The sequence below is a fragment of the Mus pahari genome, chromosome 3 (assembly GCF_900095145.1).
Source record: "Mus pahari chromosome 3, PAHARI_EIJ_v1.1, whole genome shotgun sequence".
Lineage (NCBI taxonomy): Eukaryota > Metazoa > Chordata > Mammalia > Rodentia > Muridae > Mus > Mus pahari.
Window position 1 is genome coordinate 8,653,047 of NC_034592.1, and position 19,111 is coordinate 8,672,157.

The 19,111-nt window shown below is 39.7% G+C and overlaps 2 protein-coding genes across 2 annotated transcripts in view; one reads left to right on the forward strand and one right to left on the reverse strand.

The window, feature by feature from the left end:
• The window catches only part of Enkur (enkurin, TRPC channel interacting protein), a 26,695-nt gene extending 17,891 nt beyond the window's left edge, over window positions 1-8,804 (reverse strand). The window contains exon 1 of the mRNA XM_021194867.2: window positions 8,513-8,804. Coding sequence (XP_021050526.1) covers window positions 8,513-8,589 — 77 coding nt within the window. The 5' untranslated portion in view covers window positions 8,590-8,804. The remainder of the gene's footprint in view (window positions 1-8,512) is intronic.
• Window positions 8,805-9,194: 390 nt separating this feature from the next.
• On the forward strand, window positions 9,195-18,324 carry Thnsl1 (threonine synthase like 1). The gene is made up of 4 exons (XM_029535736.1): window positions 9,195-9,282; window positions 11,776-11,834; window positions 13,526-13,660; window positions 15,032-18,324. The coding sequence occupies exon 4, from the start codon at window positions 15,079-15,081 to the stop codon at window positions 17,320-17,322; it is 2,244 nt and encodes a 747-aa protein (XP_029391596.1). The 5' UTR covers window positions 9,195-9,282; window positions 11,776-11,834; window positions 13,526-13,660; window positions 15,032-15,078; the 3' UTR covers window positions 17,323-18,324.
• Window positions 18,325-19,111: the final 787 nt, after the last annotated feature.

Genomic DNA, 19,111 nt, shown 5'->3' on the forward strand with positions numbered 1-19,111 from the left:
GCTTTAGTCCATGGTAATCTGATATGGTACATGAGGTAATTTCAACCCTGTCTCGAAAAACAAAAAAAAAAAAAAAAAAAAAAAAAGATTCCTGTTTGTTACTGTGTCCCCAGATTCCTGTTGGCTACTCTGTCTTCAGATACCCCATTTTCTTTATGAGTGGCTTCCCTGTTGCTGACCCCACCCAGTGTGCTGTTTTCACTTCAGACATGGTCATCTTTGCATCTAGAAGACAGACTTGCATCTTCTTTCCCCTGTCCTTTCTCTCCATATCTTAGCCTTACATCTTTCTACCTCTTTGAATGTGATATTTAAAATGGCTGTTTAAAATGCCATTGTCTATCATTTTCTTATTTGAGCCATTTCTAGCTATTTCGATTGACCACTTTTCTTTAGGTAACATATTTTCCTGGTTCCTTGCATGCTGTTCATTTCTGTTGTTTTGGCTTGATTTTGAGACTTTGTAGACCAAGCTGGCCTCCAACTCACAGAGATGCCCCTGCCTCTGCCTCTCAAGTATGAGGATTAAAGGCACGCACCACCATACCTGACTTGCCTGTACATTTTTTATTGGATTTGAAGTATTGTGAATTTTATAGTGTTAATTCCTTACTTTTGTCCCTTTTTTTTTTTAATTTTTAAAAAATGTTTTAACATTTCTTTAGTTTGATTCTAGAATGCAGTTATCATAGTCCAAAAAAAAAAAAATAGTCATTTTAAGGCTAGATGTAAAGTCTTCAGCTTTTTAGCTTTGTCTTTGATTCTGCCCTGCTTCTGAGGCAATGTGCTCTGTGTCTAAGGAGACCGCACCCCTCTGGCCGGTAAGTGGATGAGCTTTTCAGCACTGGTCTTTCTGAGGTCATTTTGGTGGCGTTGCATTTCATCACACATATGCACTGTCAGTCAAGGAGCACAAGGAAATCTCAGGTAGGTTTCTGTCCCTCTCTGGACACTTCTCTCCTCTCTGGTGCACTGTTCTGTGAATGCTAGCTGCTTTGTCTTCCTAGCTCTTAACTCTCTTAATTTTCAGATAATCAGCGCTTTGTTTCCTTTCTCTGGACTTTGGCCAGGATGTTGTCCCTAGAGTGCCTGTTAGGGCAACTGCAACTGCATGCCTGCCTTAATCCTTTCCACTGTTCAGGAAGGACTGACTGCTCTGTGCTGTACCCTGGCCGGTGTTTGAAAACCTTTGTCCCATGTGCTTTTTCCTGTTGTCATGGCTGTTTCTGATGAGAGAATAAATCCCATCCTTGCTTGGAAGTACACGTTTGGCTGTTTTTTGTTGTTGTTGTTCATAAAATATTTTAAAAGGCTGGAGAGATAGCTCAGCAGTTAAGAGCACTGACTGCTCTTCCAGAGGTCCTGAGTTCAATTCCCAGCAACCACATTGGGGTTCACAACCATCTGTAATGGAATCCGATGCACTCTTCTAGTGTGTCTGATGACAGGTGCAGTGTACTCATACAAATTAAAAATAAATAAATAAATAAATAAATAAATAAATAAAATCTAAAAAAAGAAGCAGAGAGGAGATATCTGTAAAAAAAATTAAAGTGTTTAAAAATAGATTTCTTTTTGTATAGTACTCACTAGCTCTAGAAAATCCTCACAACCTGATGCTGATGTTATTAAAATTCTATGTGTAATATCTACCCAAAACATAGATTTATCAAAATGTTTATACTAATATTGTTGGAAGGAAATGCATCAAAGAATCTTAGGGACGTGGAATTTGGGTTGGTCTGTTTTCTTCCTGATCTGTTCATAATTTGGGTTTTTAATTTTTGACAATCTCATATTTGTATAAATTCACTCTGCTCACATCGCCCTTCCTCCCCCCCCCCCAGTCATCTTGCTGCTATCAGCTTGTATTCTCTGCGTATGTGGCTACACAGACATGTATGCAAAACCAAACTGTTTCTGTGCTTTAGGACCTTCCCTCAACCATGAACCCAGTAGCTGGGAACATTAGGAAAATGAATGAGTCATAGGCGACTGTCGGAAGTGATCTTCCAGCCAAGCCTGTGCCTTAAAGCTTCTGCGGAACTAGGTAGACAAGGTGTGGTGTCCTTGATGTGAAATAGGATGTGCTTTTAACCTCTTTTTTTTTTTTTTTTTTTTTTTTTTTTTTTTTTTTTAAATGTCTTTGTTATGAAAGTTTTATATTAGAACAGACTTTACTGATTTTTTTTTTTTTTTTAGTTTGGAAATTTGCAATTCAATACTTTTTGTGTGTGTATGAATTGAAAACATGCTCATTGGTTAGACAAAACTCTGATATTTTAGTCGATAAGTAACAATTTTTGTGCCAAATCGATTAGAAATGAATAATGAATTCAGTTCCCTTCCCTTCATTTTTTCAATCAGTTTTCCTGTAGTGCTTGTTTCCTCAGTGCTTGTTTGTTTATATGAATTGCAACTCTGTTTTCTTTCTTTTTTATTCTTTTCATCCTTTTAGTGTACCGTCATCAATATACTTAACTGCTTATATCCATAATCAAGTATTTCTTTCATCTTGGGGGTTTTATAACTACATCATTTCACCCCTTTCTCCTTCCTAACCATCTCAAATACCCCTTTTGCCCTTTTGCAAATTCATGGCCTCTTTGCATTACTTGTCACATAGATTATGTGTACATATATATGTGCAGCTTTATTTCTTAAATATAATAGAATGTTATGCTTTTTCATGTCAGTATATAGAAAGCTTATTCTTTTAAATAGCTACATCCCATTGCATTTTGGAAATTGTGCAGCTTCATTATAAAGATGGGGCAGGTATATATATTTTTAAAAGATTTATTTATTTATTTTACATATAGGAGCACACTGTTGATGTTTTCAGACACATCAGAAAAGGGCATTGGATCCCATTATAGATGGTTGTGAGCCACCATGTGGTTGCTGGGAATTGAACTCAGGACCTCCAACAAATGAGAAGCCATTGTGCTAAACTGCTGAGCCATCTCTCTAACCCTGTGGCAGATAATTTTATCAAATAATTGGACCTGTTTTCTACTTACTTTAAACTGGGCTAGAGATAACTTTTATTTAGAAACTAAAATTGTCATCTTCAATTAACATACTATAATTATTTTATTGCCAATAAGCATAGCATCATAGCCCATTTTATAACACATTAAAAAGGATACATATTGCTTAAATGTGCTGAAAATTTGAAAGGATTTTAAATTTTCCTTGTAATGAATGAGAGATCTGAGAAGTCACTGTGTGTGTGTGTGTGTGTGTGTGTGTGTGTGTATGTGTGTGTATGTGTGTACTTGTGTGTACTCATTAATTTAATCAATTTTAGATTAATATTGCCTCTTGAGCTTGAACTGTCTTAGAAAATCCTCCAAATTATGTCTTGAGAATTTTACATTTAGTTAAATACTTCATAAGTTCACTCATAGACATTAAATGATTTTTTCAATTCATCCTATTGACTATATAGGGTAATTAAGTTTTCAAAATTAGATGAAATTCTACTCCCAGAGTAGTTAGTTGTCACCGTTATGCCCTGTACTTAATTTATAGCCAGTAATGCAGGTATATGTCATTGAGTTAGTTATGGTAATTCTTAAGCTATTGAGAAAAATATGGTAAATTTCAATGCTGTCAATATAATCATTTAGATTTTTGCTTATGGTTATTGGGGCTAGTGCCACATATTGAAATGATGGTCGTATAGACACATCAGGCTAAAAAACATACAACATGAAGGTTAATTTTGCTTTTGTCTTCTCTTTTCTTTTAAAAATGACTATTAGAAAATTTTTATTGTATTTCATTTCTAATGGACAGTGTTGGCCTAAATACCAGAAAAATATGTCCAGTTAAACTGAAGAGCAACATTTCCATTTAAACTGCTTTCATTAGGCTATGCTGGCAATGGAGCAATATCAGAGCAACAAAACATGGCACATGCCATGTGAGACTGATAATGACCCTGGTTCTCATCCGACACTATGTTCTCTCTCCAAGAACCATGAGAAGGTATTTATGGTTCCCTATAAAGAGAATCACACTTCTGCTCAGCTACAACTTAACTTCTGCACATGATGTTGTAATTCGGACATTTCTTCCTTTGTGGATAACTGACTGCCTTCTAGTAGCTCTAAGTCAAATCCAAGTGAGACAGATGCAAGGCTTCTGAGCACACAGCCATGTTCTATGCCATTTGTAATGACATTTTACTTCTCTGTCACTATTTTCTCTTTCTAGGATTCTCATCACAACATATCTCATTGCACGAGAAGAAAACAGTGTAAGAATACTAGAGAGTATTGGATACATACTAAATGATCAGGAACCAAAGGTGAACGCTTTACTGAAGCCAAGGCACACCTCTAGTTTCTTCCTATTATTTGGGCAGTCACAAGCTGGTACTGCATTGGGCCTTGTAGTCAGACTGCTGTCAGTCTTGGCGCTTGTCCTTCTTCCCTGCCTCAACCAAAACAATGCTTATCATCTTTTAGAGTTCCCACTGGAATGAATAGGGATGGTGAAAAAAAGCAGTACAGTGCCTGGAATGCCAGACCGACTAGTAAGTTGGACATGACTCTGTGGGTATTATCAGTTGCCACTGTAGCTGTTGACATGTATATTGGGCTAACATTATAAATTAAATAATGTAACACTGTCTTTCCAGAGTCCCGGGTAAGATAAAAATGCAGTCTTACTTCCTAAATTTTTGAATTCTGGTGAATCTAATAAACTGACCTAAGTTCCTAACATTGTCACTTTTTTTTTGAGACAGGGTTTCTCTGTGTAGCCTTGGCTGTCCTGGAACTCACTTTGTAGACCAGGCTGGCCTCGAACTCAGAAATCCGCCTGCCTCTGTGCTGGGATTAAAAGCGTGCGCCACCACGCCCGGCTGCAGCATTTTCAACAAATGGTGCTGGTTCAACTAAAGATTGGCATGTAGAAGAATGCAAATTGATTCATTNGAACTCACTTTGTAGACCAGGCTGGCCTCGAACTCAGAAATCCGCCTGCCTCTGCCTCCCAAGTGCTGGGATTAAAGGCATGTGCCACCATGCCCGGATTGTCACTTCTCTTATACAGGGTTGTTTGCATAGAATGGTAAACGTTGTTCTCTAATGGAATAATGTATGAACAGGTTGACTTAGCTAAAGATTTCCTTGGCAGCTAATTTTAACTGGTAGTGTTGGCACATTTCCTCTCTCCAGTGGTTTGCATTCAGAATGCCAGCGAGGTGTGCCAACAGTTCTGACTGTATGTTATCTACGGAAGTGTGGGCGAGAGGCAGTTCTGTGGATGAAACAGTCAGCTGCAATTTTTCTTGCTGTCAAAATTCTGTTTGCATATTATGTTCTCTTCAGGTATAAAAGGCAGAAAGCAAAAACTGATATTTTCAAGTATCTCTTCCACTCATTTATTTGAAACTTCCATTATGGTTTTAAATAATATATTTATTTAAATTTAATCAACATTTTAATACTCTATTTCTGTTCAACAAGAAGACTGTTGACTGTGAGGTGTGGCACATCATGGTTGGGATCAGTTAGTGATGAGTCTCTGCCAGCACCTTAGAGGTGTGGCAACCTCACCAAGAACTTGGATTATAATTCAATGATGCAAGAGGGAGCTGTACATTTAAATACCTTCTTGTTATTAAGCATCTTAGTGAGAAGACTGAGGGAAGAAAATTTGTGGTGAAGAAACATGGTGAAATGTTTTATCATGCTTTAAAACAACAACAAATCAGTAGCTTGCATGTGTGGCATCTTGTCAAAATCAGGGTCATTTAGGGCACCTCCTTTATTCCTTCTTATCCTAAGTCTGTTTTGTAATTATTTCTTAGGAATAAACCAAGGAATTTATGCTGTCACTCTAGCATGGCAAGAATACTGGGGCATAGTTAGACACAGAACAGGGGCCAAACGAATCCCCTTTAAAACAAACAAACAAACAAATGAACGAACAACAAACTTCCCAGGTGCATTAAAGCTCTTTACCACTTAACAAGATGCTGAACTAGTAGAATAGTAGATACGTCCAAACTCAGTATCCCATAGAACCCAGTCTCTTACAGTGTGCTACAGAGAGGAGGAAGTTTATCTTCGACAGTACACAGGAATTTTGGACCAAAAGTTGATTCAGCCACAAGTAATGTGAGCATTGCAAACTCCACACCTGTGTCAGCATTTACATTCCTCCCCAGAGATGCCCAGCTGATAAGCAATGGAAGTACAATATCATGATTGCTCTGATATAAGCTGTGTATTCACTTAGGGTTAAAATGGAAGGACCTACACTTTGCTGTTCCCACTCCAAGTCATAAAAAATTGGCCATTACATTTGGAGGGAACCTCAGAATGTCTACTTCACTTATTTTCAAATCAGAAAACAAGTGCAAATTGATTGTAGACCTCCACAATAATAATAACTTGTAAATCTTGATTTTTTTTTCTTGGTTGTTTGATTTTAGAGACAGGGTCTGTCTTTGTAGCCCATGCTAGCCTTAAACTCAGATTCTCCCCTCAGCATCTGGGGGCCGCAATAGGCATATGCACCTGAGTGCTGGTTCTTTTAAAGTGACTGTGACTTTCATAAGTCAAAAGACAAAGGTAAATAGCAGAATTCACTAATGCCTAGGAGGCACGGGACTGCCCTCTGTTCTCAGATTTCAATACAGTTTACAAAATACCTATATGGCCAAGTATCTGGGACATTTATTTTGTAGTTTCCTTTTTCAGATTTGGAGATTTTCAGAAATCTAACAAACACATAAGAATTTCCTTCAGTTATATATTTTGAAATCTCTGTCCATCCAACCATATCCCTTTCATTAAACGACAAGGTCTGAAAAAAATCGAGGAACACTCCTCCATTGCTCGTGGGATTGCAAGCTTGTACAACCACTCTGGAAATCAGTCTGGCACTTCCTCAGAAAATTGGACATAGTACTACCAGAAGATCCAGCAATACCTCTCCTGGGCATATACCCAGAAGATGTTCCAACTGGTAATAAGGACACATGCTCCACTATGTTCATAGCAGCCTTATTTATAAAAGCCAGAAGCTGGAAAGAACCCAGATGTCCCTCAACAGAAGGATGGATACAGAAAATGTGGTACATTTACACAATGGAGTACTACTCAGCTATNAAAAACAATGAATTTATGAAATTCTTGGGCAAATGGATGTATCTGGAGGATATCATCCTGAGTGAGGTAACCCAATCACAAAAGAACTCACTTGATATGCACTCANNGATAAGTGGATATTAGCCCAGAAACTTAGAATACCCAAGATACAATCGGCAAAACACAAGAAACTCAAGAAGAAGGAAGACCGACGTGTGGATACTTCATTCCTCCTTAGAATAGGGAATAAAATACCCATGGAAGGAGTTACAGAGACAAAGTTTGGAGCTAAGACAAAAGGATGGAACATCCAGAGACTACCCCACCTGGGGATCCATCCCATAATCAGAAACCAAACGCAGATACTATTGCACATACCAGCAAGATTTTGCTGAAAAGACCCTGATATAGCTGTCTCGTGTGAGGCTATGCCAATGCCTGGCAAATACAGAAGTGGATGCTCACAGTCATCTATTGGATGGAACACAGGGCCCCCAATAGAGGAGCTAGAGAAAGTATCCAAGGAACTGAAGGGGTCTGCAACCCTATAGGTAGAACAACAATATGAACTAACCAGTACCCCCAGAGCTCATGTCTCTAGCTGCATATGTAGCAGAAGATGGCCTAGTTAGCCATCATTGGGAGAAAAGCCCCTTGGTCTTGCAAACTTTATATGCCCCAGTACAGGGGAACTCCAGGGCCAAGAAGTGTGTGTGGGGGGGTAGGGGAGCAGGTGGGAGGGTATAGGGAACTTTCAGGATAGCATTTGAAATGTAAATGAAGAAAATATCTAATAAAAAATTGAAAAAAATCTGGAAAAATCCTAGACATACTCGCTAGTCCATCATTTTTGTTTAACCAATTGAATTACCCAGGCCTAGAAACAAATAAGAGTTCAATTTAGACACAAATTACAGGAAGCAAAAGAGTGATGAAGTCAAATACAACATTGAGTTCCTAAATTAAACATCAGATTTCCTAAAACGGACCTGATAAAACATTTTTTCTCTTTTCTTTTTTTTTTTTAATTTTATTAAATATTTTCTTCATTTGCATTTCAAATGCTATCCGGAAAGTCCCCTATACCCTCCCCCTGCCCTGCTCCCCTATCCACCCACTCCCTTTTTTCTCTTTTCAAGGACATGGAATTTCACTCTATACACAGCACCTAAAACCAAATTAATAATTGCATATTAGTGAGGGACTATGATCATAAAATGGAAGTCTGACAACACTAGCTCACTCTTTTTTCTGTGAAATATAAAACGCTATTTAGATTTGTCCACCTGGTCTTAAGAAGTTGCGACGTAAGATATAATTTAAAAGTCCTATGTCAGCCGCGTAAGTCCTTAAAAGAGGTCAACAATCTTCCTCTGGCTGAAGTCATCGCTTTTGCTTACCTAGGATGCTGGGGCGGCTCCTTCAAGTCACTGGGTATGAGGTTATAAATACTCTCGGAAGTGCAGGGTGAGTCCATGGCCACCAAGGAATTCCTTAACAAGTACTCAGCTTTTGGCTCACTTTCCCACTGTCTTAACTCCTTCTCTCACCGCCTTTTTCTTTTCTTACTCTCTTATCAAGGAACTAAAATTTCTCTTTCGTGTAATTACCCTTTGACCCTTTTGTAGCAGTCCCTTTGCAGGAAGAAAATAATTCTGCTCCTTCTGAGACTGTTTAGCGTTGTTGACCACGTGGTTGCTAAGGAAACAGTTGCTAGGAGACGAGGCAAACTGACTTTTATCTGATTCCTTTTTGTAGCCTCTTCTGTCTGAGAAAAACGTAAGGAAAAAGACGTTCCTGCGTCTTTGGAAAAGAGGTCATGAAAACAGTGTCTCCCCCGCACCTAAACATTTTGCGGTTTTCCTCGGTACATCTGGAAAGAAAAATTCTACAATAGGAAGCAGGGCAGACGCTCTCGAGTCACACAATAGTTTCCGACAAGCAGGCCGCGCCCCTGCGGGGGTGGAGCGATCGACCGGGAAGGGGAGGAGCCTCGGGGTAATGGGCGGGACGTCTGGGTTACGCGATTGGCCTAGTGGCGCGGTGCGCAGTCGGCGCAGGCGCCGAAGCTGCAGCTTGAGGCGGGCCTGCCGGCTGAGGGTACAAGGCTGTGCTGAAGTCCCTTCCATTTCCCCTTCCTCTCTCTACTCTTCTTTGGGTGGTTTTCTTGGTGAGTTAATGGAGGAGGAATGGAAAGCCAGCGAGGGTTGTTACCCTAGCATCCCTCCTTCCGTCGTGCCCGATCAGGCCTCTCTTTGCCCATCCACCTGTCGCACCGGTCCGCTGTTGCCACGGTGCGTGCGCGAGCGCTAGCCTGAGCCAGGAGGACCACCAGCCTTTGGAAGAGGGCCTCGAATTTTGCCCAGGTTTCAGCCCTTGACCCCCTTTTGACATGTTTTTGTTTTTGTTTTTTTCTCTCGAAGAAGTGCTTTTATTTCGTTTTGAGCTGTTTGATCTTCCGTTCATGCTTATGCACTTGTGATTGCACGCTCATTTGAAAGCCTTGACCCAGTCACATTCATTGGCCCTGGGATTTGGAGGGAAATTCCGTGGGTCTAAATCCACTGGCAGCTGCCCTGTCAGGGAAGTCTAGAGCATCACATTACTTCTGCAACTCTCACTGCCTGGGGGATGGGTTAAATGGCCTGGTGGCTTAGTGAACTTTTCAGTTCAATGCAAGTCTGTTTGGAGGCTTTTGCTAAATTTTATTCGTAAAGAAACAATTTAGTTTCCTGTTTTTCGGTTTGATAGAATTTATTTTTTTACTGGGCAGCCCACAGTTCAGATGAATAATATTTTGGGGGGTGGGGTGATGTGATTCCTTATTTCACAGCAGACTGGGTTTCTTTAAAAACATTCCATATAGATTTAGGGGTGGATAGGGAGCACCAATTTTTGCTTTTGAAAAAAAAATCTCTGCTTCTTTTTACTTATCATGTAAAGAGAAAAACTTCCTTTTTGGGTATGTGCTCCTGTGCCATGTTAACTGTTGAATTGTGAATTCATAGAATGTAAACAGTATTAACCAACTTGATAGCCATTAGCCAAGGCATATATATACCTTCCTGACCTCAGGATAGAACCCAAGGATTCAGGTATTTGAGGCCAGTAGTCAGAACCAGATTGACACCCCAAGGCATGTTCTAATTATAAGCAACTGATATGTGAAAAGGTGTAAGAATGCAGCTTTCAATAAAGGGAAATGACATAAAGTTAGCAGACATTATTCATGTATCCTATATGTCACTGTCTCATTTGTTCAAGTTTATTCATAATTTTTCAATATTTAGCCACACATTATTAGTAATTTATGGACGTAGGCATGGCAGTGGAAATTTGGACGTGTGGTATGTGCATGTTCCCAGCTGGAGTGAGATCAGCTGTGTTTTGTCTTGTTTGGGGTTTCAGTAACATATATCCTTTTTATATTCTGCAAAACATACCACATGCTTTGCATTCTTACGGTTTCAGTGGCCACTTAAAGTGATTCCTAAACTGAGTACTTCGGTACTCCGTAGTAGTCCAAAGTACGAAGAGACTGGCGTGTTTTACAGAGAAAGCAGGTTCATTTAGGTATGAGTTAAGAGTGCTGCTGGCTTCGTTCATATTAATTAATGAGCATATATATATATATATATATATATTCATTGGAAAAAGTATTGTGACTGAAGGCTCATGGGAACCCAACCCAGCGTGTCACTTAGGAATTCATAGTGGCCATGCTCACCAGTTCATGGGTGGTGGGAGTGACCCTAACTACATGAAGGAGAAGCAGCCGCAGTGAAGACTCAAGATTACAGGTAAATGGCCAGCAGTGGAGAATTAGTTCATCTTCTGTCTTTTAATTAGCTCATCTAAGACGGGCAGAGAGACTCCAAAGTTATTTTTATGGCTGAATATGCAAAACAAACTTTAGTATGTAGTTTAAGACAGAACTAGAAGAATATTCTTTTATTTGCTACTTGTCATAGCACTTGCCTGCCTTTTGCTAGTCTAATGAGACCATTTACTGTGAAATTATATGTATGCAGAATTTATAAGTTGAATTTATAAGTTTACTTAGACCTGCCAGTGTTGTTTAGGAAGAGGAAATGAGGTATCGTTTAAAGTTAGACCATGGGGTGGTAGGCCCAAGGAAGACTGGAGAAAGTAAGGAAAGTTAATATGTGTAGTGTTTGCCTTTCCACTGTCTGTTCCTTATGGAATGGATTTTAAGTAACCTGTGTAAAATGTTGAATCAAACATGAAATATTCATTGTCTATGAAGAAAATAAGAACAAACCAGCTACTCAGGTAATACACCATGTCTTGTATGTGTGTGCATGCATTGTGAGTTGTTTAATGCATGTGTGTACCTAAGAGTGTTCCTATGTATGTGCATAAACAGAAGATTAATTATGTTGTTTTGAGGTGTCCTTAAAAGCAGGTAGTGCTGCTGGGCAGTGGTGGCGCATGCCTTTAATCCCAGCACTTGTGAGGCAGAGGCAGGTGGATTGCTGAGTTCAAGGCCAGCCTGGCCTGGAGAGTGTGTTTCAGGACAGCCAGGGCTACACAGAGAAACCCTGTCTCGAAAGAAAAAAAAAAAAGTCGGTAGTGCTAACACACACTACCAAAGTACAATTTTGTGAATTGCTGAGTGATTTAAGTTAAATTTTTTCTCTAGGCTTTGCTTTGCTTCAGAGAGTGTATCAGACTGCATGGCAAACTGGTTTGTAATTTTAGGTAAGTATCACTGTTTTCTTTAAAATTTATACATGATATACTTGGTCTTATCTCTGAATAATTTGATTCTGTCTGTAGGTTATTTGACATTTATCATTGACTGGGAATTGCTAGTATTAATATTTGCAGGACCGTGGGTGTGGGGGGAAGAGGGGAGTGGGAGAAAACCTGTGTCCGGTGCTCTGGGCGGTGGAAGACTGCTGCATGCTTTCCATGGGGCCCCAGGTGGGTGTCTAGCTGTGTGAAGCCACTGACCCCAACTCGGCGGGTGGTGGACAAGGGGCAGTCCCAGGCACCAGGTTCCCAGCTTTGGGCATCCCATATACCGATGGACACCGAGGAAGAGCTGAGAACAGAATGGTGGCCCCCAGGGCTGAAGGGAGGAGAGGGCAGGGGGAGAGGGCGCTGGGTGGTTCCCATGCAGGCGAGAGTCCTTGGTCTGGTCTGTGGCTGGAGCACAAGGCTTGTTAGCGGAAAGCATGGCGGGCCTTGATGAGCAGAGACAGTCTATGGTTTTAGAGCTTTATTGTAGGAAGGCAGGGGGAAAGAGAGAAGGTAAAAAGAGGGAGACTGGCCATGGCCACATGGAGAGAGGAGGGAAGGGAGAGAGAGAAGGAGGGCTAGAGAGTAAGAAAGGTAAGAGCTTAAAGAGAGTAAGGAGGGGCCAAGCAGCCCTCTTATAGTGGGCTGAGCTATCTTGCTGTTGCCAGGTAACTGTGGGGAGGAGCATGTCTGGCTATAGTCAGGTAACGGTGGGGCTGGAGTCTAGTCATAATGCCAGAAGCTTGGGACATTGTCTGTGTGACTGATAGTCATAGAATTATGGAGTCGGGGGCTCTGTGGTGTCAGGCACCTGGCTCTGGGAACGTGGCTTGTTTTTCTGTCCCTTATAGAGTTCTCTACTGGGTCACTGGAGCAAGTCCCATTCAACCAAAATAGGCTGCCTATCACAGTCCCACAAATATTTCTGTGATACTTAGCAGAATATACACTTTGAATTTATTATAGATCCATTTCAGTAGCTAAGACCTGTGTGTTGATAGCAGGGACTTACAGGGTTTTCAGAGTAGATTAGATGAACAGGAAAATCTGAAAGAACAGTTTAGGTATTCATTGCATAGCCTTTAGTTCACCAATCTGCCCTCAGCATTAAACACACAGTTAAAAAAAATTAAAGTTAGATGTCATAATGAAAGATATTGCAATTGCTACTATTTGGTTATGTTGTCATTTTTATTTAAACTATTTTACCTGTATGAGTGTTTTGCTCACATGTATATCTGCAGATTATGTGCTTATCTGGTTCCTGTAGAGGTTAGAAGAGGTGTCAGAGTCCCTGAAACTAGTGTTTATAAATGGTTTTGAGCCACTGTGTGGGCACTAAATCAAATCCCGGTCCTCTGGAAGAGCTAGCGCTCTTAACTTCTGAGCCATCTCTCCAGCCCTGGTAATGTTGTCTTTTATTGCTTGATGATTAAAATAACTTCAATACTGTTGCTAAAATACATTTATATGATGAAAATTTCAAGATAAAAGCCCAGTATTTTAATTATTTAATAATAGAGTTTGGAAACATGAAAATATTTTTCTTGTCATTTACAGATTTCAAGAGCCATTTTGAAATATTTATGCATAAAATTTTAAGATACTGTATGAAGTTATGATTAACTTGAAATTCTTTTTCATTGTAGAGCCTGCTTTTTGCAAAGGTGGGCTTTGCCTCAGACTCAGTACGCTCTTCATCTGTGGTTCCTGTTATGCTGTGTTTCTACTGTACGAAGCCAACTAAAGAAATGAAGTTTTCCTCTTGACAGGCCAGCTTACTTGTAAGTAAAATTTGGAGTTATATTTTAAAAAAGGTCTAAAGATTTTATTGTAAAACAGAGTTTAGGTAGTATCAAAAGCAGTAAACTGTCGGAAAATTTTATGATTAAAATATACCACTTAATTTTTGATGTAGTTTAGTTGCATACTAGTTCTATCAGAGAGCATGTTAAAAACCTCACTCTGTACCTATAAAGCTACATCAGTCAATTTAAGAAATGTTACAAGTTATTAAATTGAATTTTATTGTAACACAATACTTGATACCTGGCATGTTTTGTTTTAAGAATGAGTACATTTCCAAAGACAGGGGTTGCATCGATATTGAAAATTGTAGAGCATCTTGAGATGCCAAAATAGTTTCCTTTCATCATTGAGTATCTATATGTGTTTCTTGGCTGTTTCTCTGAAGTCTAGAATTTAAGTTCAACCACTAATGATACTGTAGAAACATAAACAAATGAGAACTTTGCTGATTAATCTTTGTACATTATCCATTTCACTATGGCCTTTTAAAGGCATCCAATATAAAAATATGTAAACATGGGCCTCAGCAGTGTGCAGGTTAAAGGGATATAGGAAAGGAAAGGGCACACTTTGACTCAGTGTAGAAAGTCATAGCTTATGAGCAAGTGTGGTCATTTACTCTAGTTTTCTAGTGTGGATTTTATGAGAAATTAATAAATAATGATAGTCAACATGATCATAAAGATAAATTGAATATTAAGACTGAAGCTCAGCTTTTGTGAATTGCAAATAAGTATTTGTGCAAGTCCACATACTCTGTGTTATAAGCGAACAAATCATGACCTAGTGTTTCCTACAGTATTTTTACAAGGAAAAGGGACACTAGTAGGAGATACTGTATTTTTAAAGACTTTCTGAAAAAAAGTAAGGTAAGTAAGGTATTTTCTGGGTAGTATTTCTGCTGTATATTTGCTCTTTGTAATCCTCAGTCATACACTTTATTTTGAATCTCATTTTATTGGTGTCTTGAAATTTGAGAAGATATTAACCAATGCTATTTTTTCCTCAAAGAACTAAGTAGACACGACAGTAGCAGAGGGCCTTGGAGGGATGAGGTGGGAGAGGAGGGAGTGGGAGGGAGTGGAGAAAAGATAATCAGAACGTAATGAAAGCATGATGGAAATGGCATGATGAAGCTCATTGGTTGTATAATTAATATGTCATAGTTACAATACTTTATTAAGAAGAATAGTGTACAGTATTTATTATAAAACTTTTTAAGTGTCCCATTGATTTGAAGTAATTTGAGCATCTGTGTATTGAGTGTATGTATATATTCAGTTCTGTCAGGATGTTAGCAGTTTGCTGAAGAAGTAACCACATTCCTTTTTTTGTGTCTTAAAAAGGGCTAAAGCCAACCCCTAGGTTGACCTGGTCAGAAAAGTGAAGAGAAATGCTGACCTTTACTAGATGCCACCATTTGAAACAGATAACACAGAAGTGTTTTTCTAGCCTGCTGGTTAAAGTGCAGAGCCATACACAGCTCCTGCTTCCACAAGCCTTTGCACGTGCAGAATCAGGGAAGTCATGGCACTCCACCCACTCTCTTGTTGGAGACAAAAATATTGTCCTGATGGGGCCTCCTGGTTCTGGGAAAACAACAGTTGGCAGAATATTAGGTGACAAACTAGGCTGTTGTGTCATCGATGTGGATAGTGATGTCCTTGAGAAAGCCTGGAATATGAGCGTGTCTGAGAAATTGCAGGATGTTGGTAATGAGCGATTTTTAGAAGAGGAAGGAAAAACAGTGTTAAATTTGTCTGCATCTGGAAGTGTGATTTCCCTCAGTGGTTCCAATCCCATGCATGATGCTAGCATGTGGCATCTGAAGAAAAATGGAATTGTTGTATACCTGGATGTGCCTCTAACAGATATAATTAGTCGTCTGAAATCAATGAGAATTGATAGGATTGTTGGCCAGAACACGGGAGCTTCTCTAAGAGACTCACTGAAGCACGGAAGACTGTATTATAAGAAGTGGTACGATGCCCGAGTCCTCTGTGAGAGTGGGGCTTCAGCTGAGGAGGTTGCAGACAAAGTGCTTGATGTGGTTAAAAGATACCAAGATGTGGATTCAGACACATTCATTTCAACAAGGCATGTTTGTCTTAAAGACCATGGCAAGAGGTTTCCACCAAAATACTTCAGTGAAGCTGTGGTTGAAGGATTGGCTTCTGATGGTGGCCTCTTTGTTCCTGAGAAGGAGCTTCCAAAACTAAGCCGTGGGGAGTGGAATAACCTAATAGGAGCGACCTACATAGAAAGAGCACAGGCACTCTTGGAAAGGTGCATTCACCCTGCAGACATACCTGCTGCCACATTAGGAAAGATGATTGAAACTGCTTATGGGGAAAACTTCGCCTGCTCCAAAGTTGCCCCTGTCAGGCACCTTTCTGGCAATCAGTTCATCTTGGAGTTGTTCTATGGCCCAACGGGGTCCTTTAAGGATTTGTCTTTACAGCTTATGCCTCATATTTTTGCCTACTGTATCCCACCAGGTTGCAATTATGTGATACTTGTAGCCACTTCAGGAGACACTGGGAGTGCAGTCTTAAATGGGTTTAGCCATCTTAATAAAAATGATAAGGAAAGAATAGCTGTGGTCACATTTTTTCCAGAGAATGGAGTTAGTGACTTCCAGAAAGCAGAGATAGTTGGCAGTCAGAGAGAAAATGGTTGGGCAATAGGTGTCAGGTCAGATTTTGATTTTTGCCAGACAGGTATTAGAAAAATATTTAATGATTCTGATTTTACTGGCTTTCTGACTGTGGAATATGGAGCAATCTTAAGTTCAGCTAATTCTATAAACTGGGCTCGACTACTTCCGCAGGTAGTTTATCATGCCTCTGCATACCTTGAGCTTGTTAGCCAACGGTTTATTTCTTTTGGAAGCCCAATAGATGTCTGTATTCCCACAGGAAACTTTGGGAACATGTTAGCGGCAGTGTATGCCAAGATGATGGGAATTCCTATTCGAAAATTTATCTGTGCCTCTAATCAGAACCACGTTTTGACTGATTTCATAAAAACTGGACATTATGATCTAAGGAATAGGAAATTAGCACAAACCTTTTCACCATCAATAGATATTCTCAAGTCCTCAAACCTGGAGCGACATTTATACTTGATGGCTAACAAAGACGGACAGTTAATGGCAAATTTATATAATCAGTTAGAGAGCCAGCTTCACTTCCAGATTGAGAAGGCGCTAGTTGAGAAGCTGCAGCAAGACTTTGTTGCTGACTGGTGTTCTGAGGGAGAATGCCTAGCAGCGATCAGCACTACCTACAATGCATCAGGCTATATTTTGGATCCACATACCGCTGTTGCAAAAGTGGTTGCAGACAAGATGCAAGACAAAAGCTGCCCAGTGGTCATCGCATCCACAGCTCACTACTCCAAGTTTGCCCCTGTTATCATGCAGGCACTGAGGATTAAAGAACTCAACCAGATGACGTCCAGCCAGCTTTACTTACTGAGTTCTTACAATGCGTTACCACCTCCTCATGAGGCTCTATTAGAGAGAATGAAGCAGAAGGAGAAGATGGATTACCAGGTTTGTGTAGCTGATGTGGATGTCCTGAAGAGTCATATAGAAAAACTCATCCAAAATTGGTTTGTAAGCAAGTCTGAGTAGGGGTTTTTCTTGGTAAGGAGCAATAATAAATCTCGAAAGTTGATTCGGACTACAATAGCATTTGTTTTGTGTAAATGTTTATGTGTGCATCTGATCTCTGGAGCTGACTGTGACACGTGCTGTGTACCTCCTCAGGTCCTCCAGAAGAGACAGAGGCCAGCATAGTACCCGGAACCCTTTGCTGTCATGCTTTATTGTCTGCACATGTTGGGTATGGCAGTTTCTCCTTTACCCCACACTTCTGAGTGGAACAAAATATCTGGTATTTAACATGGCATTTAAAAATATTTAAATACAGTTAGGTGCTGCATTTCTGGTTATTTAGTGTTTATTGAGCAATCTGTGCTTGAGATAGTTAGCTTACATAGAGGAAGTAGTAAGCTCACTAGGGTTAGGGTCATCGTTTTTAACTCCTTTCAGATTCCATTTTGGACAATACTTGATGACATGTGCACTATTCAGCTAGAGATTTGGTGGACCTTTCACTGCTCTTTGAATGTCTGTAGTTAGTGCTGGTGAAGTTTGAAAATCAGGCCGATGTAGGATGTAGCAGTTGACAGAACTGTGAAGTAGTGGACATGGAAACAAAGTCACTTACTTCAGGAAAAAGGTGATCCAAGATTAGTAATGTTTAAGATGCTTTATTAAAGTTCAGTTGTAGACAACAGTGCTTCTGTTTTATTTGTAGTCTGGTCCTATTTGTCTCACTTAAAAAAAAGCATTTTGGGGTACCTAAATCCACACAAATTGGTAACCATGCTTCATTTCTGTTGTTGTGTAGTGACAGTGAGTGACAGTGATCTTAACTGTGGTTTGTATATTTCCTGAGTATCTACTTTCTGGATTGAAGTAGATACTGACTTACTGAAGAAGTGCAATGAGCCGCTCCCCACCACAAGATGGCATTCCTCACAGCATTTGCTGTTGCTGATGACAGTCTGCTTCTGGTTACCTTCAGAGAAATGTTCAAAATTGAAATGATGAAAAAAGTTAATAGTTTTAATGGGCAAGAAGCAATTTGTTATACAAGTTTTAAATTAAACCAATTACATGTTACCATCAGCTCTCTGGCTTTGCTTCTAAAATGTAGTTCTAGGGCCTATAATGGAGGCCAGGAATGTCCCTGTACAGTGCACAAAACCCTGGGTTCCATCCTTAGCACCTGGGAAGGTAGAGGCAGTAGGTAAAGGTCATATTTAGTCACACAGCTCGAGGCCAGCCTGGGATACAGGAGATCCTGCTTCAAACAAACAAACAAACAAACAAAAGACACTTGAAACACTTTTTGTTAATAGAGACTCAAAGCTCTGTGTTTGTGTACACATTCTATCATTTCAGAATATTTGTTTTAGTAGACTTAGAAAATTATCCATAAAAAAAGAAAATTATTCTAATGTTACGCTGTATATGCATGATAATCTACTTTAAAAATAATGGGATAATGTTGAGCCTTCATTTTTGAACTTAGCAACTCATGAAAGAGCACATGAAGTCCAAGTGATGTACAACACAAAATAATTACTGCAAAATAGTGTGAGAATACATAAAAAAAAACAAAACAATGATACATCCAGGTAGGGTAGAGTTTAACAGAAGAAGGAATAAGGTGTGGTATCACTCATCTAAACTCTCATCACCTGGGAAGCAGAGGCAGGAGAATTGCTAGCTTGAGACCAGGCTGTGCTACATAGGAAAGTTCTGTCTCTCAATGAATAAGTGAGCTAACAAAAGGGAAATGCTGCTATAAAGTAATCAGGGTTTCATAGTGGATGTAGGCCCTGAGGGTCAG

Bases quoted from the DNA above. Each gene is read 5' to 3' on its own strand.
- Thnsl1 (XM_029535736.1), top strand. From the start codon at position 15,079: ATGCTGACCTTTACTAGATGCCACCATTTGAAACAGATAACACAGAAG.